At 57.3% G+C, this 23,061-nt stretch overlaps 9 protein-coding genes across 9 annotated transcripts; 3 read left to right on the forward strand and 6 right to left on the reverse strand.

Moving 5' to 3' along the window:
* Window positions 1-69: 69 nt before the first annotated feature.
* Window positions 70-3,376, reverse strand: ACA1_072760 (acylCoA synthetase; the record flags this gene model as incomplete). The annotated part of the gene is made up of 11 exons (XM_004353119.1): window positions 70-374; window positions 459-592; window positions 701-839; window positions 924-1,086; window positions 1,212-1,330; window positions 1,691-1,824; window positions 1,925-2,064; window positions 2,182-2,472; window positions 2,658-2,766; window positions 2,848-2,977; window positions 3,133-3,376. 11 exons carry the CDS (start codon window positions 3,374-3,376, stop codon window positions 70-72), a joined length of 1,908 nt encoding a protein of 635 aa, XP_004353171.1.
* A 399-nt stretch (window positions 3,377-3,775) lies between these two features.
* On the reverse strand, window positions 3,776-5,910 carry ACA1_072770 (transporter, major facilitator subfamily protein; the record flags this gene model as incomplete). Its single annotated transcript, XM_004353120.1, has 9 exons — window positions 3,776-3,831; window positions 3,906-4,045; window positions 4,133-4,239; window positions 4,330-4,521; window positions 4,600-4,716; window positions 4,781-5,112; window positions 5,197-5,249; window positions 5,341-5,554; window positions 5,685-5,910. The coding sequence occupies 9 exons, from the start codon at window positions 5,908-5,910 to the stop codon at window positions 3,776-3,778; spliced, it is 1,437 nt and encodes a 478-aa protein (XP_004353172.1).
* A 1,213-nt stretch (window positions 5,911-7,123) lies between these two features.
* Window positions 7,124-10,283, reverse strand: ACA1_072780 (uncharacterized protein; the record flags this gene model as incomplete). The annotated part of the gene is made up of 11 exons (XM_004353121.1): window positions 7,124-7,568; window positions 7,727-7,894; window positions 7,977-8,293; window positions 8,394-8,495; window positions 8,603-8,671; window positions 8,803-8,875; window positions 8,969-9,117; window positions 9,226-9,458; window positions 9,545-9,620; window positions 9,799-9,914; window positions 10,031-10,283. 11 exons carry the CDS (start codon window positions 10,281-10,283, stop codon window positions 7,124-7,126), a joined length of 2,001 nt encoding a protein of 666 aa, XP_004353173.1.
* A 271-nt stretch (window positions 10,284-10,554) lies between these two features.
* Window positions 10,555-12,341, reverse strand: ACA1_072790 (hydrolase; the record flags this gene model as incomplete). Its single annotated transcript, XM_004353122.1, has 7 exons — window positions 10,555-10,914; window positions 11,023-11,089; window positions 11,241-11,390; window positions 11,473-11,609; window positions 11,697-11,899; window positions 12,003-12,046; window positions 12,127-12,341. 7 exons carry the CDS (start codon window positions 12,339-12,341, stop codon window positions 10,555-10,557), a joined length of 1,176 nt encoding a protein of 391 aa, XP_004353174.1.
* A 575-nt stretch (window positions 12,342-12,916) lies between these two features.
* Window positions 12,917-14,958, forward strand: ACA1_072800 (methionine-tRNA ligase; the record flags this gene model as incomplete). Its single annotated transcript, XM_004353123.1, has 6 exons — window positions 12,917-13,066; window positions 13,151-13,321; window positions 13,405-13,761; window positions 13,869-14,237; window positions 14,305-14,551; window positions 14,624-14,958. 6 exons carry the CDS (start codon window positions 12,917-12,919, stop codon window positions 14,956-14,958), a joined length of 1,629 nt encoding a protein of 542 aa, XP_004353175.1.
* Window positions 14,959-15,138: 180 nt separating this feature from the next.
* ACA1_072810 (Activator of Hsp90 atpase, putative) lies at window positions 15,139-16,750 on the forward strand (the record flags this gene model as incomplete). Its single annotated transcript, XM_004353124.1, has 7 exons — window positions 15,139-15,218; window positions 15,307-15,500; window positions 15,591-15,670; window positions 15,763-15,877; window positions 15,951-16,045; window positions 16,128-16,422; window positions 16,572-16,750. 7 exons carry the CDS (start codon window positions 15,139-15,141, stop codon window positions 16,748-16,750), a joined length of 1,038 nt encoding a protein of 345 aa, XP_004353176.1.
* Window positions 16,751-16,897: 147 nt separating this feature from the next.
* On the reverse strand, window positions 16,898-18,677 carry ACA1_072820 (alanineglyoxylate aminotransferase; the record flags this gene model as incomplete). The annotated part of the gene is made up of 4 exons (XM_004353125.1): window positions 16,898-17,394; window positions 17,493-17,693; window positions 17,798-18,498; window positions 18,607-18,677. 4 exons carry the CDS (start codon window positions 18,675-18,677, stop codon window positions 16,898-16,900), a joined length of 1,470 nt encoding a protein of 489 aa, XP_004353177.1.
* Window positions 18,678-18,954: 277 nt separating this feature from the next.
* ACA1_072830 (Catalytic, putative) lies at window positions 18,955-20,522 on the reverse strand (the record flags this gene model as incomplete). The annotated part of the gene is made up of 5 exons (XM_004353126.1): window positions 18,955-19,354; window positions 19,435-19,580; window positions 19,687-19,826; window positions 20,008-20,087; window positions 20,179-20,522. 5 exons carry the CDS (start codon window positions 20,520-20,522, stop codon window positions 18,955-18,957), a joined length of 1,110 nt encoding a protein of 369 aa, XP_004353178.1.
* A 223-nt stretch (window positions 20,523-20,745) lies between these two features.
* On the forward strand, window positions 20,746-22,763 carry ACA1_072840 (kynureninase; the record flags this gene model as incomplete). The annotated part of the gene is made up of 6 exons (XM_004353127.1): window positions 20,746-20,749; window positions 20,834-21,387; window positions 21,576-21,750; window positions 21,871-22,030; window positions 22,117-22,246; window positions 22,353-22,763. The coding sequence occupies 6 exons, from the start codon at window positions 20,746-20,748 to the stop codon at window positions 22,761-22,763; spliced, it is 1,434 nt and encodes a 477-aa protein (XP_004353179.1).
* Between the last annotated feature and the right edge of the window lie 298 nt (window positions 22,764-23,061).

Below are 23,061 nucleotides of genomic sequence, written 5' to 3' on the forward strand. Positions count from 1 at the left end.
GTCTGACGCGGCTACAAAGCCCCGGATTGGATGGAATTCAAAAAATGAAATAAATAGACACTGGGCGGGTCAGATGTCGTGTTTGCCCTGGGCGATGGCGTCGGCGAGCTGGCGGTCGAGGCGGGTGAAGCTGCCCGAGGCGGTGTGCTTGCCGGGGTAGGTCACGAGGTAGATGGCGTCCGTGATGGCCTCGGGGTCGAAGCCCTGCTTGACGAGGTGGGCCTTGTTGTGCTTGAACGTGCTCGTCGTGTCGATCTCGCCCATCACGCGCACAAACACCGGACGAGCGTAGGCCGGCAGCTGCTCGGTGACCACCTTGAGGTACTGCTCCACGTCGAGCGTCGTCCCGGGCGTGGGCGCGATCGCCGCCATGCCTGCAACCACCAAGCGATCAATATTTGTAACTAAGAACAAAAAAAACAAAAGTAATGGAATTAATAAATAAAAATAACACTTACCGGCGCGTCCATCCTTGCCGGGGATCGGCACGCCGTAGACGGTGACCTCCACGATGTTCGGCAGCGAGTTGATGACCATCTCCACCTCGGACGTGGCCACGTTCTCTCCCTTCCACCGGAACGTGTCGCCGATGCTGCATGCACGGAAGAGAAAATGTCGAGCTTAACATGAGTGCCACGCGACACACACGACACACGAAACGACACACAACACACACGACATATGAGTGGTTGAAACTCACCGATCAACAAAGTAGAAGTAGCCCAGGAAGTCCTTGGCCAGCAGGTCGCCCGTGCGGAACCACTGGTCGCCCTTCTCGAACACGTCGGTAAGGATCTTCTTCTTTGTCGCCTGCGGGTCCGTGTACCCGTCGAAGTTGCCTGCACGTGCGGTGCGGTGCGGTGCGGTAAGCTATCGGTCATGACCCGGATCGGTCTGTAGTTGAGTGAGATGAGTGAGATTACCGGTCATCTTGTTGGGGTCGTTGTCGATACGGCCGATGCCTTCGCCCACCTCGCCGACGGGGCATTCGATGCAGAAACCGTCGGCCGTCCGAATGTGGGCGTCGTTCTCCACGTCGTACTTGATCAGCCGGAACGGCACCGCCGGCCGCAGGAAATAGGGGAGCTGACCGCACGCACCCGCCTTTGATGTGCACCGGCACCGCACCGGTGTTAGTTACCATGCGACCGCGCACACGCACACACACGCAGACGCACCACCGCACACGCACACACTGATGGGGAGAGTACCCGGCCGTTGTAGTTGAGAAGGCCGATGTTGCCCTCTGTAGCGCCGTAGAATTCGAGAATGGTTTCGATGCCGAATCGCTTGCGGAAGCCGTCCCAAATGTCTCCGCGCAATCCGTTACCTGCACAGTGAACCGCAAGCAAGCAAGCAATCAATTAATGACATAAGAAAATCATTCTAATATATATAAATATATATAAATAGAATATAAAAGGAGGACGTGCCGATCATGAAGCGAATGGGGTGTTGGTTGTCCTTGGGCGAGGGCGGTTGAGCGTAGAGATACCGGCACAACTCGCCGATGTAAATGAATCCGGTGGCGCCTGAGATCACACTACAATCAATCCTCGAAGCGCTTCTTACGTGGATACTAGCGTGGGCGGCGTGGCGTGGCGTGGCGTGGCGTGGCGTGGCGTGGCGTGGCGTGCGTGCGGTGGTGTCAGCGCGCGTGTGCCGCGTTTGGGCATGTGGAAGCACGCACGGTATTTGCGAGCGTCGTCCCAGAAGGCCGAGGCGGAGAACTTGCGGCGCAGGACGATGGCTCCTCCCGCCATCCATGCCGACAGAGAGAGCGTGCCACCATTCGAGTGGTAGGCGGGAAGCGTTACGTAGATTCTGCACGAACGGTCGCAGCCGTGTTAACCACTTCTACGCGTGCGCACACGGCACACACGACACGACACGACACACATGCGGCACGGCGTGGTGGTGTTACCTGTCCCTGGAGGTGAGGTTGGCGAATCGGTACCAGAGCTGCATGTAGCCCCAGACCTTCTTGTGGCTCACCTTACACGGCTTGGGCAGGCCGGTGGTGCCGGACGTGTAGATGAGGAACAGCGGATCCACCATCTTCACCTGTTTTGAGGTCGTCAAACTCAGCAGCCGCCACGACAAAGAAAACGAAAACGAAATAAAGAACGAAGAAAGAACAAATAGAACGAAGAGAGAGATAGAGAGAGAGAGATGGCGTACGCCTGCGCGAAGCGATGACGGAGTGTTGTATTCGTCGTGCGCGGAGAGTCGCACGTCCATGTCCTTGGCCCACTGCCACGCGAGCGGATTGGGCGCGGTGGCCTCGCGGCCCTGGAAGACCCACACGGACCACTCGCCCTCATCGACCGTCTTCAGAGTCTGCCGGGTGGTCTCGAAGTGGTCCAGCTGCTCGGGTCCGATGATCAGCGTGCGCGCCTGGGAGACCTTGAGCACGTGCTCCAGCGGCTTGCCGTTCAGGTTGGTGTTGATCAGCGCCGTCGTCACGCCCAACTGAACCACGACAACGCCGTAGCCATCACAATCACAAGCCGCAACGCCCAAGAGTTCAGTGGGTGCAACGTTGTGTGTGTGTGTTGTGTGTGTGTTGTGTGTGTGTGTGTGTTGTGTGTGCGTGTGTGTGTGTGTGTGCGTGCGTGCGTGCGTGCGTGCGTGCGTTCAGCCAGGAGAGTGGGTACCTTGGCCATGCCGAGCCACGTGATGAAGAACTCGGGCCGGTTCTGCATGAAGAGGGCCACTACATCGCCGGCCTTGAGCTGGGCATCCTCGCGACCCCAGTTCGCGACCCTGCGTGGAAATAAGAATAAGGTGGGATTGTGCGTGCGACGTTTCTCACACCACGCACACGACACTCGCAAGCAGGCAAACCTGTTGGCGGCGTGGTTGAGTTCGCCGTAGGTGTAGGACTGGTCCTCGAAGAGCAGCGCCACGTTCTGGACGAATTGCTTCGACACGTCCTCCCACGTGTCCGCCAGCGTGTACGGGTTCCTCCTCAGTGCTATTTTGTAAAATTAGTATAAAATTATAAAAATTAACATAATTATTAGAACAACAAATTAGTTTATAATGTTTACAAATTAAAATAATTAAATGCGAACTATTTTCTAATAATTAGTTAATAAATTAAAATAGAAAATGAAAGCGAAGCTGCACCCGAGTGGAGGTCGAGGCCCATCTTGATGACGCTGGTGACCATCTTCGCTCCGGTCTTGTACACGCGCAGGCGTTCGCCCAGCGACTCCAGCGCTCCCATCTCCTGGCCGAGGAGCTTTCCGGAAGATGAAGCAGCAGCCTCTTCGGCCGTCGACGGCTTGTCGGCCACGACGTAGGCGAGCGACAGGAGTGCCTCGTCCGCGCGTGCGAGCGATCGCTCATCCAAACCACGCTCGAGCGTCATCATCGATTCAGTCGCCCCGGAGAGATGAGCCTCCATGCACCGCAAGCGTCGCGCCGCCCTCTTCGTGAGCATCATCGCCTGATCTTCCTCCATCATCTCCACGCTGGCGGTTGTGTTGAGCTTCTCTCGGTGAACGAAGACGAAGGCCAACGTCGAGGCTAATTCCACGGAGGCCAACGGAAACTTTCCTGCTTCCACTCCGGAGAGAAAGGAACGTTTCTCTTCTTCTTGAGCTTCTTGTTGCGCATTATCTCTATTAATTATAACTATTACTTATTTATGCCATGAGACGGACGCGTCTTGTTATCTACAGGATATGTACAGATGAAGCGATGGAGCTGATGATGAAGTAAGCAAGCAACAACAACTGCTGGTTGCTTCCTAGGTGCGGTGTCGTTGTCAGCAGTCCTTTACCTCACCTTCCGCGCCCTTTCGTGGCCAATCGCCAGGCGCATCTACGCGCGGAGAGGTGAGCCGTGAGTGTCAACGTGTTGGGTGGATGGATGGAGGCGACGGCGCGTACATGTACATTCGCCCTTGTCGCTGAGGTGGTGTTTGAAGACGGGCAACTCTCGCTCGCCGCTGCCGACGCTATAGTTGCGGGCAAACATGCAGAAGAAGATGAGCATCAGGCAGAGACCGCTGTACAATCCGGGTCCTTCCGCTCCACTGTGTACACGGAGAGAAAAGAGAGATCAGCACACACACAAGACGAAGAATGAATGCACCCATTCTATGCCATATTAAGGGGCCTACCCATGTTTGAGGAGCAGTCCGCCCAGGCTCGGGCTAACTGCCGAGCACAGGCTCTGCACAGAGCCCAAGAGGCCGATCACGCCTCCCAAGTCGGCTTTGGGCACTTTCTACATGTGACCCGTCATCGTCATAGTTGTTGATGATGAAGCGTCAGCGATTTGGACTGCAAGCTGGGGTGTGGCACGAGGCGAGTGTACCTTCGTAACGGTGCTGAGAATGCACGTGGAGAGCACGCCATTGCAGACCACGAGAGGGATCAGTGCGACGGCCAGCATGGGCAGGTTGAAGGCCAGCGCGCAGGCACACAGGGAGACGCCGAGACCAAACGACGCGAGCTGTACAAGTCTCCCCTCGCTGAATCGCTTGGTGAGGTACCCCACTGCCGATCCCTGCGTGTTGCACTTGCCACGGTGAGAAAAGAAAGGGGGAGAGTGAGGGGCCTGATGAGGACTCGAGGCTGTACTGACCTGCACAAAGACCGAGAGAAGGCCCATGTAGGAGAGGAGGAAGCCGTTGGCCCTGGCATCGAGGTCGAATCGCACTTGGCTGATCATGGGGAACGTGACTCGGTAGGTGGTGAAGGCCTGATCACGATGAACGTCAGCAGCAGCCACCAGCAGCACAGGCCTCGGTGAATGGTGTACGCACCAGTGTGGCTGCGAAGCTGGTGGCGATGAGGAAGAGAACTGAAGTGTCCTTGAACACGCACAGCACCCAGTTGAGGTAGGCTCTGATGTCCCACTGTTGCCGGGCCTTCGCTTGCGCAGGTAGGACGACCTCGTCCTCGCTTTGGCTCTCCTTGGCCTTTTCCACGTCGATCTCCCCCTCCAAGCCCTCGTCGCCGCTCTCCCTCTCCTTCTCTTCGTCGAGCATAATCGTCGAACCGTCGGGGAGGAACAGATAGGCGAACACGGAATCGAACACAAACATAGCCGACGCCACAAGGGCCGGCAACGTGTAGCTGACCTCGCTCAGCACTCCTGCCATATGGCCCCAGAAGACATATGCGAGTGTGAGTCAACTCTCAAGCGACAGATGGACTGAGAAAGCAAAGCAAATCAAACCTCCCAAGGCCGGCCCGATGATGAATCCCACGCCCACCGCCACACCCAGGAAGCTGCCGAGAAAGAAGGAGAAAGGCGGTTAGCGTTAAGCTCCTGCTGGGTCTCGAGAGAGAGAGAGAGTGTGTGTGTGTGACAATGTCTTACCCAAGATACTTGGCTCGCGAGGTGGAGTCGGTCACGTCGGAGACATAGGCGTAGCTGATGGACATCGTCTGCTTGAGAACGCCCACGGGGATGCGGCTGAGGAAGAGCATCGCGAGCGATCCCGCCATGCCCATCATCGCGTAGCTCACCACCGAGGCCAAGAACGATACGATGAGCGTGTTGACTCGGCCATACCTGTCGCTTAGGCTGCCCACTAAAGCGCAGCACCACACAAGGTGAGTCAGTCGAGCTGCCCTCTGCAGAACGCGCCACAGTGGTTGCTATGGCGGTGACGGAGCTCGAACGAGCGGCTCGAGGAGGCGAAGGGCGAGGTGGGCACGTACTTAGTGGGCTGCCGATGAGCTGGGAGATGCCGTAGATGGATCCCAAGTAGCCGTACGTCACGGCGTCGGCACCGAGGTTGGAGGCGTAGTAGGGAAGTAGTGGAATGACCAGGCCCACGGCGAGCATGTCGACGAACACCAGCACCCATAGCCGCTCCAAGGGGCCGAACTGGAAGGTGGTGCTGGAGTTGAACAGGCGGTATTGATACCTCTCCATGTTACGCATCTTGACCTTTATGCGGTCCGAGTAGCGCCTCGGATGCCGAAAGTTGTGATTATCGAATGTCGAGAGGTGATGTTGTAGTGGCCGATTTTGAAGATTTGCTGCTGTATAGTGCTTGCCACCCACGTCCTCCACCACTTCCTCCTCGTGGTCAGCAGTGTCTCTCGTGTGCACGAAGTAGGAAGTCACAACCTCGACCATCCTCTCTTATGATTTTGATTTTATAATTCAGGCCAACTGGCCAACTCGGGAAATTTGGCGGGAGATGACGAGTGTGACACCGACAATCCTGAAGGTCCTGCAGGAGAGTGTCCAGGAGGGCCATCGGTGCGCGACACCGACGTACCGGGCGAAGGGCTACAGAAGAAGCGTGAGTGAGGTCAACAGAGCCTGGTGGGCGGGAGTGCAGGTTGCAAACAACTCGCTCACTTTTCTGCATCCGGTGAAGCATGACGCATCCCAAAGGTGTGCGACAAAAGAGGTTCGTGATCTGTTGCTTGTGCGACGATCATCTTGGGACCAGAGTTGAGTCGTCCAGAGGTGCTGGCAGCTCATCAGAAAAGTCAGCCATTGCCAGGACCGAGCCCTACTTCGCAACTTCTGCATTCTCTTTTTCTTCGAACTGGGCCAAAAAGAAGAAGCAAGGAAATCAACACTACAAACGATCAGCGTAACCCAAAATGGCATCTCGTCCGCAAGCTCTGCGCGTGTACCGCCAATTGATGAGGAATGGAAGGCAGTATAACGACTACAACATGCGGGAATACATTCAGCGGAGGGTGCGCGATGAATTCAAGGCCAATAAGACCATGAGCGATGCGGAGCAGATCGACAAGTGCCTCGACAAGGCCCGGCACGAGCTTGAGGTGGTGAAGCGCCAGGCTATCATTAGCCGGCTGTACAACCATGGCAAGCTCATCATCGAAGTGTAGCGTGCACGACCAAGGTCTTTTTCTGGTCCATCTCTGTTTTCTTGCTCATTGATCCAATCTAATGTAATCTTGCCCATGCGCAGTTGTGCAACTAAGGTGCCTATATTTCACGAGGTAAGAGGCGAGTACCAGTAATGGACAATCTGTTCATTTACAAGTTGCATTGTACAAATCGCAGAAATAAATACATTGAGGATGAAAGATGGGATCTGCGCACTTCCCGCCAAGCCCTCGCGCTAGCGCCACCTCGATTGGCTTGATGATCGTTCTCACAACGCGAGCGCTCACTCGTCTGCCAGCTTCGCTCGAAGACGATCGCCGAACCAGATCCATGTTCCCCACCAGGAGAGCACGAACGTGAGGATGAGGACGACGAGATTGGCTGAGAAGCAGAGGACCACGTTGGTGGCAAAGAAGGGCAGGCCGAAGAGGAGCGTCATCAACCCGACAGTTTCCGATTTTATCTTCGAAGGCGACGATTCCTGTTTCGAGCTGGATGGATCAAGATGGCTCTTGCTGAGCTGGTTGATGCCCATCAGCATGAAGGGGCTTGTCACGATGAGAAGCGCAAGCGCGCTGAACAATCGTCCATTGCCCGCCAATTCCTCTTCGTACGTGTAGGTCGAGTAGTCCTGCCCCTCCTCCACGTTCTTGAAGTGGAACAGGATCGTCATCGTTGTGAGTGTCGACAGGACCATGATGATCAGCAATGCCAGCGTCACCAGCAGCCTCATCTCAGCTGCTGTTTGTCCTTCTCTTTCGCTCTTTGTTTTCTGTCTTGTTTTTATTTTTGAATTTTCTTTTCCTTTTTATTTCCCGGTTGCTCTTTCTTGACTCTGCTTGTGGACGCTCAGCTGAGGGCGAAGCTCTCGAAGAGTTCGATGAACCGCTCCTCCATGAGGAGCGGATCGCCGGCGAGCGTCGTGTAAATACCCGGAGAGAGCTTCTCCGCCACACCCAGGATCACCAGGAAATCGGCGTCGGCGCTCAGCTTCAGGTCCTGCCGGATCCGCTGAATCGTTTCCAATTCGAGCACAGTCGCGTTCAACCGCTTACTACACACAACCATGTGTTGATGAAAGTGTCAGAAATGAAGACGAAGCAAAGCCAGAACAAACCGAAGCGAGAGGAACGCACGTTTCAGCTTCGGCATACTTGATGAGGGTGACGGCTCGGCGCGAGATCACACGGATCCACTGCACGATGTAGCCTTCCCGCAGGGCCGGAGGAAGCTTGAACGCCTCGAGCAGCATCTGGTCGACGCAGGGCGCGGCCTCCTTGAGCTGGCTGAAGAGGTTGGGTAGCGACGACGAGGAAGAGGACGACGAAGACGAGGACGACGATTGCTGTCTTATGGGGATGATTCTTCGTCGCCCGTCTTCGCCGCCGCTCCTGGTCTCTGCGCCTAGCCGTTCGATCTCGCCGCTCATGTACTCCCTTCGCATATGGATATACTATGGTATGTCACGTAACACGCAGCCACGTCGATCATTTAGAGGACGCGGCGGAGTAGAGAACGCCGCAATGCGGCGCGAAGCGAGCGCGCGATCGTACCTCATGGTACACTCGAGTGTGCTTTACGGTTTGCCGATCGACGTCGATTAATGTTGTGGGGAGCATGGAGAGAATGACGTCTTCCCGGAGAATGCTGGTTCGCTGTAGCGGCGTGGTGGTGTACATGTCATGCCAACGAACGGAGGTGAGACACCGAACAAGTAAAGGAAAGGAAAGAACAGGGAAAAAAAGGAAGAGAGGTCGCGAACCCTGGTGATTCCCTGCAAGATGAGATCCGGAATGTAGGCGGCGCCGTCCGCCGCTCGTCGCGAACGTTTCTTTTCGTTTGAAGTCAAGAAGAGAGAAAGAGAATCTACAAACTGTGGCGCGTGCGTGTAACTGTCGTCAGTCTCATTGATCCACTCTCCAAGAAGTAGAAAAGAAAGAAAGGAAGAAAGAAAGAACGTACAGTGTTGACAGAATCTTCGTCGCTTCCGATAACCACCGTGGATCCGTGTGTCTGGAGGTGTGATGTGATCGCCCTTGAATTGGAGCACACGAACGCATCATGAATGGTGAGTAGAGAACGACGACAACATCAACGCACGCACGGTGATGGCGGGGGGGGAGCGCACCTCGCCAGGAATTCGTATTTATAGGTGTTTTCTTGTGTACAAAAAATGGTGGTGGACTTGACGGGTGGCAGAGAAGAACCATAGAGAGCTTCCATCTGCCGTACGAAGGTGGGCAGGAACTTGCCGAATCGTTCCAGAGCAGTGGCTCGCTGCGGCTGCATGGCAGAGTTAGCACTGTTTTGTGTGTGTGTGTCGTGTGTGTGTCGTGTGTCGTGTGTGTGTCGCGCGCGTGTGTGTGTGTGATAGGTGAGAGTTACCCAGAGGAGAACGGTCTTGAGTTTGTTGACCAGACGCAGCATGTGCTCTTGCACGACCTGATGAAGAACGAGATATCGCTCCAGGTGCTTCTTCCGGAAGATGAGTGAAAGCGAGAATCGGGTGGGGCTGTTTCTGTTGGGGGCTGTGAAGATGAGCGCGAGCACGACATAACCGATGCCCGTGAAGACGTGAAACTTGGTCTCCACATTCGAGTCCAAGGGCAGGTCATCATCTGCAACACACGACACACGACACACGACACGTGCGATTGAGCCTCTACCACCTTCATCTCTTTCATCTGCTGGCACTAACGCATACCTATCTCGCCCGATAGTGAGTGACGTGCGGCCGACAACCGGGTGTCCTCGTCGATTTCCTCTATGCCGTACCAAATCTATAACACAAGCCACACACATACACACACGACGAGAGGAGCAAACTCAGTATGAAGAGGCCGAAGAGGTGTCATCGTGTGGCGGTACGATCACGCCGGCACGCAATTACAGCCTTCGCAGCAACACCGCAAATAGGCAAATAACAATGCGAAAACAGAGAGTCTGTGGAGAGCGCACCTGGTCGACTCGCGGGCCGAAGATGTTGTCCCACAGGGCCAGCTGCAGGGCGCTTATCCACGTCGTGTTGTCCAGCTTGGCCGCTAACATCTTTTGCTTTGCCATGCTGTCCATCCCTGTCGGTAATGCAAATGCAATAAATGATTATTATTATCGCAAGCCAAGATTGAATGAATTAAATGCAATTGCGGAAAATGAGAATTATAAAGAATAAAAATGATCGACTGCGAACCTCGCTTGAGATTGGATTGCGAATCGCTTTTCTGTTCCTCATTGTCGCCTCCCCACAGGATTTTCCACAAGGGGACGTTCCAGCCCTCCTGCTGCGAATCGCCCCCATCACGACCCTTCTTCGATGTAGAACCGCTACGCGAGGGCACAGCAGGAGAGGAGGTGTTGGAGAACGAGCCGAAGCTGCCCGAACGCGATGTGGAGGAGAGAGCATAAGGGGGCGGTGGCGGTGGCGGCTTGCCTTCGCTGTCCATCATCATTTGATTTGATCTCTTGTTCTAGCTTCAGCCCAATTTCTGTTGGATTCTAATTCCTCTTGGCTAGCGCTGGCGACGTGCGATCCAACTGATCCAATGTGTTGGCCTGTGGTGGGTGGCCCGAAATTGGTAAAATAAAAAAACTGCACAAAATTCCTATTCGCTCCCAAGAAGAGCAGGGAGCAACCACACAACACACACGAAGCAAGGAACTGAGTTGATGTGTCCGGCGGCATCTCTATTGTATCTCTATTACTTAACACAAGGCTCAGCCTTCCTTGTCCTTCTTCGCCGTAGCTTTCTTCTTGTTGGTCTTCTTCGCCTTTCGCCGCGTGTTGCCGCCGACGCCAACCACCACGCTGCTGTTGGGCGAGGCGTTGGCCGGGTGGTGGTGGCGCAGCTCGTCGACCTGGCCTCGCTCCATGCGGCCCATGAGGAAGGAGACGACCTTGCGCGATACGGCCTCGCCCTCCTGGCCCAGCCACAGCATGCCCGAGGCCTCGTCGACCAGGTACAGCTCCGACCAGGGCATCGCCGCGTGGGCCGCCTCGGCGTGATTCGCTGCGAGGACGCTCTTGTCGGCCTTGCCGTGCACGATCAGCGCCGGCACCGACTCTGCTCGGTTCATCTGTTCGTTATTTTGTCGTGTCGTGTCGTGTGGTTACGGTGCGTTATGCGTGTCGTGCGGTGTTGAGCAACAGCGTGGGTGTGTGCGGGCGCAGAAGGGGGTAGATACATCATCGATGGATTCGGGCAATGACGCAAATAGTTGGAGGTCGCGGTCCATGCCCTGGGATCGCAGGCTGGGTGGAAGGCAAGACCGAGCTGCTCGCTGCAAGGCCAATCGCTGAGCCACCTTCTCCAATACCGCACGCGTATGTCTGAGAGATACACCCGATTAGACACTACGCGCAGGAAACGTGTGCGTGTGCGAGTGCGTGTGCTGTGGCATACTTTTCGATCGCATTCGGGTCCAACGAAGATCCCTCGGCGTACAGCGACCGCAGCATGAATGAAGGGAAGAAAACCGAAAGGAGGTAGTAGGTCCACATGGCCAACCCGTTCAGCTGACGGAAGACAAACCTCTCCAGGGAGTCGAGATCCCTGCTGCGCTCGGGAAGGTGTGTGCGTATGTGTTAGGGTGTCCCTATCTACGCCCCAAATGACGCAGTGCTGAGGGCGGTACGCGAATGATTCCTCTTCTGGTGGTTGCCACTTCCGGGTGACGGCACCGAGAAGCACGAACGCCCAAAACTTGTGAGGGTAGTTCTTAACCAGCTCCATCGCCAGCGGGCCGCCTCCTCCGATGCCGACCACGCCGACCTGGTCACCACGATCGAGTAGTGAGCCGCCACGACGCGGAAAGAGGTCGATTAATAGCGATTGATCGAGAGCGATCTGAAACGTTACCTTGTTGAGGTCGAGGGCATGAAGAAGGCCATTGATGGCCTCGGCTTGTTGCGGGAGCGTAAGCTCGGCCCGGCTGCCGTGGTGACCGGCCTCCAACTGTGTGCCGACGTAGCCGAAGCGGGAAGGTGCCAGGACGGAGAAATGTTCCCCGCCCAGCAGCAGCTGATGCCACATCCCTCCCTGGTCCGATCCTCCAGGCGTCCCTGTACATCAAAGCATTCAGCCATCGTTAAGACGTACTCTCAGCACAGCGCACGCACACGCCACGACACGACACACACACACAGGTGCAGCGAGAGGTGGTACCGTGAAGCACGAGCACAACAGGACCGGAGCCATACCACTTGTACCTGTACACGTGCGCATGTGGTGGATCAGTGCGGGCGCTGGGAGGGAAGTGAAGAAGGTGAGAAGGTGAGGTCGACGGTACTCGACGAGGCCGTGAGAGGTGGAGGCGTATTGCGTGGCGCCGAGGAGGCGGCCGCGCTCGCGCCAGCACCAGAGGTGGTAGGCCACGACGTAGACAGCGAAGGCGGCCATGAGGCAGAGGATGGGCACGTGGAGCCAGTGCCCTACCAGCTTGAATCCGCTCATCCCAAGCCCGACGTAGTGCTCTACCCTGAGTATCCAGTGGTACACATCCATGTGCTTTTGCAGGGCAGTAAACAGCCCCCGTGAAATTGCCTGCATTCTTCTGTACTGCTCTCGATGATTCGATACACTCGCAAAATTGGAGATCGGGATGGGGAGGAGCTGGGAGATTATGAGGAGAAGATTACGCAGCTGCACTAGAGTGGCGCTCTACCACCGTAGCTCGTGTCGCACGCCACCAGACGTGTGGCTCTTCTTCTCCTTCTGCCCGCTGTAGTGCTTTGTTTTTCTCTCTGTTTGCTTTTCTTTTTCACTTTGAGGTCGATATTTCTAACATCAAGATGCGCAAAGCAACCAGCAGATATGCGGCCGTTCTCGCTCCTTCTCCTTCCTCTTCGACCGGCTATGCTCTTCGTTGGGCTGCTCCTTCCTCGTTGCCGCTTTCACCGAGCCCAGCCATTACTCCCCTCTCTCGATTAAACGGATTAATTCGGTTCCGCTCTGGCGCACGCGTGCCTTCGTCATCTTCCTGGCTTCGAACATGCGAGCCGAGCCGCGGCGCTGTGGCCGCGTGCATACACTACAGATCACTGCAGACGTCAACATCGGCCAGCAGCAACAAGCCCGTGATGGTGACAACGCCCATATTCTACGTCAACGGGAGCCCACACATCGGACACCTCTATTCGGCGCTCGTGGCCGACGCCCTGGCCCGCTGGCACCGCATGCTGGGCGCCTCCACCCTCTTCGTCACTGGCACCGACGAACACGGCCTCAAGGTGCCTCCACCTATTTATTATTATTTATTTTGCAATAAATAAAATAACAAATAATAATAAATTAGACTAAAAAATGTGATGCAGATACAAGAGGCGGCCAAGGGGAAGGGGAAGACGCCTGCCCAGTTCTGCGATGAGGTGTCGGAAGAGTTCAGGAGCCTGATGGTGCAGGCGGATATCTCCAACGACCAGTTCATCCGCACCACCGAGGAGCGCCACAAAAAGGCCGTACATGCGCTGTGGAAGCTGCTCGAGGTACGTCTCGCGAGCTGGCCCACAGATAGATGCCAACGTGCTGCTAACTTGCTATATGCGAATGAATGAATGAATGAATGCAGGATCGAGGGTACATCTACAAGGGCAAGTATGAGGGATGGTATTGTGTGTCGGACGAAGCCTTTCTCACGCCGGTGCAAGTGGCCGATGGTACTGCCACCATCAAGCCAAGCGACACCGCTGGGCCATGGCAACTGCTGACGACGTGGCGTATTGAACAACCAGGAGTGGACAAGCAGGGGAATCCGTGCAAGGTCTCGCTCGAGAGCGGGCATGTGGTGGAGTGGGTGGTAGAAGAGAACTACAAGTTCAAGCTGTCGGCCTTCCAGAAGCCACTGCTTCGATGGCTGGAAAACACAGACCAAGGCGGCTCCGTCATTCCTCGCGTGCGAGCCAACGAGCTCTTTGGCCTTCTGCGGGTACGCACCATGGCTCTCACTCTGTTGTGTGTCTGTGTGTGTCTGCCTGTGTGTGTGTGTGTGTGTGTGTCAGTGGGCACCCTCGACCTTATATGATCGCTGCACAGGAAAGGGAGTTGCAGGATCTGTCCATCTCGCGAATTGGAAGCAGAATCAAGTGGGGCATCCCGGTGCCAAGCGATGACGGGCACACCATCTACGTCTGGCTCGACGCGCTCACCAACTATCTCACCGCAGCCGGTTTCCCCTGGGACGGCGAGGCCTCCGCGGCGATGTCGGTTCCTCCCTCGAGCGCGTGGCCGGCCGACTACCACATCATCGGAAAGGACATTATCCGCTTCCACACCATCTACTGGATTGCGTTCCTGATGGCCGCCGAACTGCCCCTACCGAAGAAGATCGTGGCCCATGCCCACTGGACTGTGAACCGGCACAAGATGTCCAAGAGTCTGGGCAATGTCGTCACGCCTAATGAGGTACACGACACACATGACACGCCCGCGACACACACACGTCTCTGACCGCTCGCCGCCCCGTATGTAGATTATTGGCAAGTACGGACTTGACCCCGTACGATATTTCCTGCTGCGCGACGGTGGCATGGTGGACGACGGCGACTTCTCCCACGAGACGCTCGTCTCCAAGCTCAACAATGATCTTGCCGACACACTCGGCAACCTATTTGCGCGCCTCACGGCCCCGAGCCTCAACCCAGCGGGCCTCGTCCCCGCGTGCGGCGATCTCACAGCCGACGACCAGGCCTTCGTCGACCGAATGCAGCGTCTCCCTGGTACCTCAGCTTTCCTCAGCTTTTTCTCTTTCAGGATTTCGCCGGCCAATCTCACATGTTCTCCTCTCGAAGATCGGGTAAGCGAGCACTACACCAACGTTGAGTTCGGGCCGGGCATCAGTGCGATCTTCGAGATCCTCTACGACGCCAATAAGTACTTGCAGGACAACGAGCCGTGGAAGCTGCGCAAGACTGACCCCCGGCGCTGCGAGACGGTGCTGTACGTGGCGCTCGAGGCCGCCCGGCTGTCGGCGCTCCTGCTGCAGCCCATCATGCCGCGGTCGGCCGCCAAGATGCTCGACATGCTGGGCGTCGCCGCCGACGAACGGAGCGCGCAAGCCCTCACCTACGGCCGGCAACCCGGCGCCAAGCTGGTCAAGGAGATCCTCTTCACCAAAGTCAAGTGAGGCAGGGAACAACAAAACTACAAAACCCTAATTATTTGTAAAATCCGTGCACTTGGCCTGAAATTTCGCCATTAATTCAAAATATGCGAATAATGTGTCGGAGTGGCGGAGAAATAACAAAACAACTGCTTCATTTTTTTGTAGGGTCGCACACAATCGAACAACAAGAAGTCTGAAACGATGGCCAAGGTAGGAGAGACCGACCCGAGGTGGATTGTGGCCGAGCGGGCTGATGGCACGAACGTCAACAACTGGCACTGGTGCGCGAACAGCAGAAAATTTGATCCAAATTTTCCATCTGCTCGGGGCGCATATCTGAATGTGCATGAATTTTGCTCTACCTCACAGGACCGAAAAGAACTGCATGCCGTGGGCGAAGGAGCGCATGCCAGAGCTCTTCGAGGGTGCCAAGATCATTGAAAATGGAGAGGACCTGATTAAGATTACCAAGGTTGACACGATGAACGGCGAATGCCACATTAACACTCGCAAGGGCAAGATTTTCCACTTCTTCGAGTTCGAGATCAAGCTCAAGTGGAGCGGTAAGCACACCCACACTCGTGCCACTCTGATTTCCATTGTCAAAATCTTCCGTTCATCTCAACGTTATGGTTCGGCTTCCGCCAAACCAGGCACCATCAAGGGCGACAAGGTGGAGGGCAACTTTGACATGCCTGAGATTTCGTTCGAGAACGACATGGACGAGCACGAGGTACAGCCACAACCTGCTCTCTTTGAGCTTTGCGAGTGCCATTTTGATTGATTATTATTGTTATTTATTAATTTATTGTTTTAATTCGTTAGATCAGGGTGAACGTCACCAAGGCGGCCGATAAGCACACCATCAGGCAGCTGGTGGCCAACCAGGGCATCCCCAAGGTCAGGAAGCTGCTGGAGACCCTCATCGAGGAGTTCAGGGGTGCGCTTGACCTTTCAGACCAGGGGTGCCATCTCTTTTTGATTTCTTTGATTGATTTTTTTGCTGTGTGCAGGCATGCGTGGGTACCTGCAGGAGGTGAAGGAGGTCAAGCCTTTGACCCAGACCACCGCCGACTCGCCCAAGCCCGCCCCCGCTCCCAGCCACGCTGTACGTAGCGGCTAGTCTCGTTTTTCTCTACTTCTTCATCTTCTGCGATTGCTGACGCTACGTTTTCTGCTATGATGGCCAGGCCACTACTTCCACCCCCTCGTCGTCGACCACCACGGCCTCGTCCTCTTCGGCGAGTGGTGCCAAGACCACCAAGGTGGAGTTTAACGACAAGTTTGGCGCGCGGCCGAGCGACATCTACGAGGCCCTGATGGACCCGCGGCGAGTCGAGGCCTACACGCAGAGCAGCGCCCAGATGGAGACCAAGGAGGGCGGCAAGTTCGCCCTCTTTGGCGGCAACGTCACCGGCGAGTTTGTCCAGCTCGTCCCCAACGAGAGGATCGTCCAGAAGTGGAGAACCAGCACTTGGCCCGAGGGTACGCCCCAACCACGAACGCACACACCGCACACGCACACGCTCCACCGCACGCGCACACACGCACCGGTGGTGGTGCGTGGTGGTGGGGGCTGGGCTGATTCGACAGCGACACCCCACTCACGTGGCCTAGTATGCCATCGTCTCTAGGCCACTATTCGACGGTGACGATCGAGCTGAGCGAGGGCAGGAAGGGCTGTGACATGAAACTGACGCAGGTGGGCGTCCCCGAAGCTGAAGCAGAGCGCACTCAGCAGGCCTGGCGGGAGAACATCTTCGAACGCCTCAAGAGGATGTTCGGCTACGGCATGGGATATTCCCCGTTCTAACGTTCCACCCCCCACTCACATAACATCATCATCATCTTCATGTCGATGGTGACATGCCTGTCCATGCCTGTCAAGGAACCCAAAAATGCATTCGCTTCGTTTGTAGTTGTTGTGCGTCATCGTCATCATCATCGTCATGTGTTCTTTTTACATGGCCTTGGCGCTGTCCTTGAAGGCCTGGTCGAGCACCTCGAGCGAGAAGTCGATGTCGTGCTTGGTGATGCACATGGGGGGCTTGATGCGGAAGACGTTGCCGTAGAGGCCGCCCTTGCCGATGAGGAGGCCCATGTCCTTGGCCCGCTCGAAGATGTCGGCCGTCTCGGCCGTGGCCGGCTCCTTGGTGGTCTGGTCCTTGACCAGCTCCACGCCCAGCATGAGGCCCTTGCCCCGCACCTCGCCGATGATCGGGTACCGCCTCTTGAGCTCGTTCAGCCCGCGCGTGAAGTAGGCGCCGTGCGAGAGGGCCTTGTGCTGGATGCCCTCCTCGTCCACCACCTTGAGCACCGCGCGGCCCATGGCGCACGACACCGGGTTGCCGCCGTAGGTGTTGAAGTGCACGCGCTGCTTGAGCGTCTCCGCAATCTCGGGCGTCGTCGCCACCGCCGCCAGCGGCGCACCATTTCCGATGCCCTTGGCCATCGTCACTGCACGCGTGTGTCATTTATCAGTCATGTGGCACACACCGCACACGTGTGCGATGTAGCGAGCGAGAGAGAGAGAGAGAGAGCGCGCGCGCGCGTACCAATATCGGGAATGACGTTCTGGGTCTGGAAGCCCCAGTAGTGGGAGCCCAGGCGGGCGAAGCCGGTCTGCACCTCGTCGGCGATGCAGACGCCGCCGGCGCCGCGCACCGTCTTGTAGACCTCCTTGAGGTACCCGTCGGGCAGGACCACCGTGCCGCCCACGCCCTGGATCGTCTCCGAGATCCAACCCGCCACCCGACCTAACCGCCGCCGCCGCCACCATCAGCCACATGTAGGCGTGTGCGGTCGCGCGCGTGTCGTGTGCCGTGTGTGTGTGTGTGTGTGTGCGGTTGTGTGTGCGCACCAGAGGTGGAGGAGCGGATGATGTCGGCGACGTCGCTGGCGTACTTCTGGGCGACGTCGGGCTCGTCGGGGCCGTAGGGGCCGCGGTAGGTGTTGGGGCACACGGCGTGGTGGATGCCGAAGCCCTGGGGCTGGTTGTACTTCCACGTGTGGAGGGCGGTGAGGCCCATGGTGTTCATGCTCATGCCGTGGTAGCCGTTGCGGAGGGCCACGAAGTCAAAGTTGCCGGTAGCGGCGCGGGCCATGAGCATGGCGAGGTCGTTGGCCTCGGAGCCCGAGTTGACAAAGTAGACGACGCTGAGCTGGGAGGGGAGGCGGTCGGCGAGCTCCTTGGCGAAGAGGGCGACTTCGGGGTTGTAGTAGATGGTGGTGGAGTGCTGGAGCTTCTTGAGCTGGGCGACGCCGGCCTCGGTGACGCGCGGGTGGCAGTGGCCCACGCTGACGGTGACGATGCCGCCGAAGAGATCGAGGTAGCGGCGGCCCTTCTCGTCCCACATGTACTGCATCTTGCCCTCGACGAGCATGATGGGATTCTTGTAGAAGGCGAAGATGGCCGACGGCATGTGCTGGGCGCGCAGGGCCTTGACCTCGTCGAAGCTGGGACCCGTGTAGGGCATGGGCTTGAAATCGGTCGGCGGCATCTCCAGCCGATTCGCCTTCGTGGTCAGCGCGGCCTGGGCCGATACATTGAGCCCTCTCGCGCTGCGCCCCATAAATCGAATGCAAATTTGTCAATCGAACGGCATCAACAGAGGTGCCTTAATTACTTTTGCATTCAAACAAAAACGTAAGAATGAATGAACAGTCTACCTGAGCTGGGCAGACGTGGCAGTGAGGGAAGCCACGCGCTGGGGCTGGCAACGACGAACGGAGGCGCGCATCATGACCAAAGGCAAGAGTTTCGAGAATGCGCCGCTTCCACTATCCGGAGACCTTTCTCTTGCTTCCGTTACTCGAAGGTCCGGAATTGCAATGTCTTGGAGAAGAGAACGGTGACCACGCTGCTGTGTGCGGTGTGTGTCGTGTCGTGCCGTTGGTCGTGTCGTGTCGTGTCGTGTACCACATGCTGCAGTCATTTCAAAAGGTTGTTGGCCAATTGAGAAGTGAAGAAGAGAAGAGGGACAGAGAATGCCATAAGTCAAGGTGAGGGAGGAGAGGTCAGAGCCTGCTGTGGCTCTCTTCGGAGAGGTCGTCTTTCTTCTGCCCGTTGGGCTGATGTCGTTGTCGTTGTTGAGGCTGCTGGTGGTGGTGGTGATGGTGGTGGTGCTCGGCGGCATCGTCGCTCTCCAGTGGCTGCTCCCGCGCCGCCTCGAGGTCGGCGAGTCGGGCCTGCACCCAGGCCACGCAGATGTCGGCCAGCACGTCCTCGTCGTCGAACCAGAAGTGGTCCATCCCGCGCACCACGACCGTCGTCTGGGTCCGGTCCCGGAAGTACTCCGCCGTGTACGGGTTCGATTCCCCCAACGACTGCTCCTCCGCCTTCTTCCGCTTCGTGAAGTCCTCCTCCTCCGCCAGGCCCATCAGCGCCAACGGCTTCACACTGTCCTTGAAGATTAGCCTCCGTGTGTCGTGTGTGTCGTTGGTCGTGTCGTGTCGTGTCGTGTCGTGTGTCATGCGTGTTGCGTGTGTCGTGGGTACCTCTGTCGGAACCGAGAGACGGAGGTGAAGTTGTCCTCGGTGCCGATCACCCAGAGGCAGGGCTTCTCCGTCTTGGCCAGGTTCAGGAGGTGGCCCATCAATATCCACGTCAACACGCCGAAGGGATACGACACCGCTATGCACCCCTGCGCGTGCCCAGCCATCACCACCATCACCATCATCAGCTCAACCGCAGAAGGCAGGCGAAGAAGAAGAAGAAGAAGGTCTGAGAGGAGTTGATGTGGTTGGTACCTTGATAATATCCACATCATTTACAACGGAGCAGCCGATGGCCGAACCGTAGGAGTACCCGACCAGGTACACCGCCTCCACGCCGCACTCGGACTGCAAATATCTACAGACGGCCACCACGTCTTCCCTCTCCCCGCTCCCTGTGTCATTTTTTTGCACCAGCCGCACGACACGACACACGACACACACGCACCAACACCGCACGACGCGAAGATCGTCAGCGCAGTTGTGGAGGTGAGAGCAACAGGGAGCCACAACGGTTGCGGCGTGAAGGCGGAGTAGAGGAAGATGTAGAAGAGGAGGAGGAGGGAAGAAGAGCACCTCTCCAGGTCTTGCTGCCGGTGGAGCGGCCCGTGCCTCTAAAGTTGAACCGCACCACACAGAAGCCCTCCTGTGCGAAACTACAACAATAAAAAAAATACACAAATAAATAAACGAGCAAATACAATCTAAAGAATAATAATTTATATATAATTGAAAGTAGAGACGAACCGCTTGAAGAGGGAGACCACTACGTTGTTGTGCATGTTGCCGCCCAGCATGGGATGCGGATGGGTGATCACTATGCCCACCTTCGCATTCCTGATTCGACGCGCCTCGGCGCTGTTGCTGTTGCTGTGATAATAGTACGCTTCTCGCCCCTCCCCGCCTTCTCGTCCGGCCTCATCAGCAGCAGAAGATGAGGATGATGTGTGGTTCTTGTTGGGCGGTGGTAGCTTGGGCTTGGCGAGGGAGGCCTCAAGGTGGACCTTGTCCGACACATCGATGGTGACCGATCGGCGCACTGTCGACGCCGGTGCGGCCTCCCTCTTCTCCTCCTGCCCTTCCCAGTCCATAGTTCGCGGCCCTGGCGCACAGTTCGATTAATTGTTCGATTTGATAGATTTGTAAAAGAAGAAGCAAAAAAGAAATCGGACAATTTGCTAATCAATCGGAAACGCCGCGAAAAATCGTCCAGTGAAAATGACGAATGAAAAGAAAAAGAAATCCTCCTCCTCTCGTATTACATCAGATCAACGAAGCCGGAGCGCAACCCCCCTTTTGAGACCTAATCAACTCATGGGTACGAAAGAACTACTCTTCTCGCCTTTTGGTTTGCATTCAATGATCGTAATACGATTTAATCTTAGTTTTAAAATTTGTGTAGAGGCGACACAGCACGTGCAGCAGGCCGGGGCGGAGGAGGTGGACCCGCACAAGGCGCTGAAGGCGGTATCCGCCGAGCTCGGCGGTCTCCCGCTGAGCGACGCCGCGCTGGCGACCGAGCTCGACCGCCGCGACCCCCTGGCCGCCATGCGCGACCGCTTCCTCTTCCCGCTGGCCCGCGCCGACGACCCCGCCTCCGGCCCCGCCCTCTACTTCTGCGGCAACTCGCTGGGCCTCCAGCCCGCCCGCGCCCGCCGCTACGTCCTCTACGAGCTCGACGAGTGGCACAAGCGCGGCGTCGAGGGCCACTTCCTCCACTCCCCACTCACCACGGCTGATGATGACGTGGCAGAGGGGAAGAAGGTGGAGCCGTGGCTGACGACCGACGAGAACGTGCACGCGCGTGCGGCGGGGCTGGTGGGCGCGCTGCCGCTCGAGGTGGCGATCATGAACGGGCTGACGGTCAACCTGCACCTCATGATGGTCCCCTTCTACCGCCCGACGGCCCAGCGCCACAAGATCCTCATCGAGGGCCGCTCCTTCCCCTCCGACTGGGTACCCAACCCCAGCCAGCCCGCTCGCATTCCTCGCATTCCTGCACTCATGTGTCGTGTCGTGTCGTGTCGTGTCGTGTCGTGTCGTGTCGTGTCGTGTCGTGTCGTGTCGTGTCGTGTCGTGTCGTGTCGTGTCGTGTCGTGTCGTGTCGTGTCGTGTCGTGCCGTGCCGTGCCGTGCCGTCTATAGTATGCGGTGGAGACGCAGATCAGGTTCCACGGCTACGAGCCGAGCACGTCGCTGATTCAGCTGTACCCGCGCGAGGGGGAGACCACGCTGCGCACGGAGGACATCATCGCCACCATCGAGAAGGAGGGCGACAGCATCGCCCTCGTCCTGCTCAGCGGCGTCCAGTACTACACCGGTACGTACGCCCATCGCTCACCGTGGCCCCGCCATCGTTGGTTCGCTCGCTCACCGTGCGCCGTGCGTGTCGTGTCGTGTGTCGTGCGTGTCGTGTCGTATGCCGTGTGTGTCGTGGCAGGTCAATTCTTTGAGATCGAGAAGATCACGGCCGCGGGCCACAGCAAAGGCTGCGTCGTGGGGTGGGATCTCGCCCACGCCGTCGGCAACGTCGTTCTCAAGCTCCACGAATGGGGCGTCGATTGGGCCTGCTGGTGCAGCTACAAATACCTCAACTCCGGGTGCGTGTGTGTTGCGTGTCGCGCCGCGCGCGTGTCGTGTCGTGTGTTGTGTTGCGGCTCACCGTGAGTTTGAATCAAATGTTTAGGCCCGGAGGCATTGCGGGCGTGTTTGTGCACGAGAGGCACGCGCACCGGAAGGACCTGCACCGGTTCGGCGGCTGGTGGGGCCACACCATCAAGACCCGGTTCGACATGAACCAGCCCTTCGACCCCGAGGTGCCCCCTCGTGTGTGTGTGCGTGCGTGCGTGTGTGTGTGCGTGCGTGTGTGTGCGCGCGCGCGTTGGGCTGACGATTGACCGATTCACACTACCATCACCGCAGCCGGGCGCGTTCGGTTTCCGGCTGTCGAACCCCCCGGTGCTGCAGTGCGCGACGCTGTTCGCGAGCCTGGAGGTGTTCGAGGAGGCGGGCGGCATGGAGAAGCTGCGCGCCAAGTCGGTGCTGCTGACGGCCTACCTGGAGATGCTGCTCCTGGAGAAGCTGGCGGCGGACATCCACATTTTCACGCCCCGCGAGGTGGCGCAGCGCGGCTGTCAGCTGTCGGTCAAGTTCTCGGTGGCGGTGGAGCGCGTCCACGAGAAGCTCGCGCAGAAGGGCGTCATCGTCGACGTGCGAAAGCCCGACGTCATCCGCATCGCGCCGGCGCCCCTCTACAACTCCTTCTCCGACGTCCTGCGCTTCGTCACCCTCCTCGCCCAGGCCATCGGCGAGTGCAAGGCCGAGTCCTCGTGATGAGTTGTTTGCTCTGAGCTTCTGAACTCTTGCCACCATCAACGCATTCTCACAGACATGTCATCATTGTGTCCTGATTGTTGAGGTGTTTGTGGCTTGTTTGTCAATTGAATTGGAACTGGAGAAGAAGAAGAGAATGGGCTCAGCTATCTGTGCCAACATTCAGACAGACCAGCATCGAACGCGCGGACTCGACAAGCTGCGGGCGCATTGGCCTGAAGACCGCAACACCTCACACAGCAGGCAAGGCCCGGAGAACGACACCGAACACGTCTGGAGACGAATGGCGTATCCTCAT

Source organism: Acanthamoeba castellanii (genome assembly GCF_000313135.1).
Source record: "Acanthamoeba castellanii str. Neff unplaced genomic scaffold scf7180000084603, whole genome shotgun sequence".
NCBI classification, from domain to species: domain Eukaryota; phylum Discosea; order Longamoebia; family Acanthamoebidae; genus Acanthamoeba; species Acanthamoeba castellanii.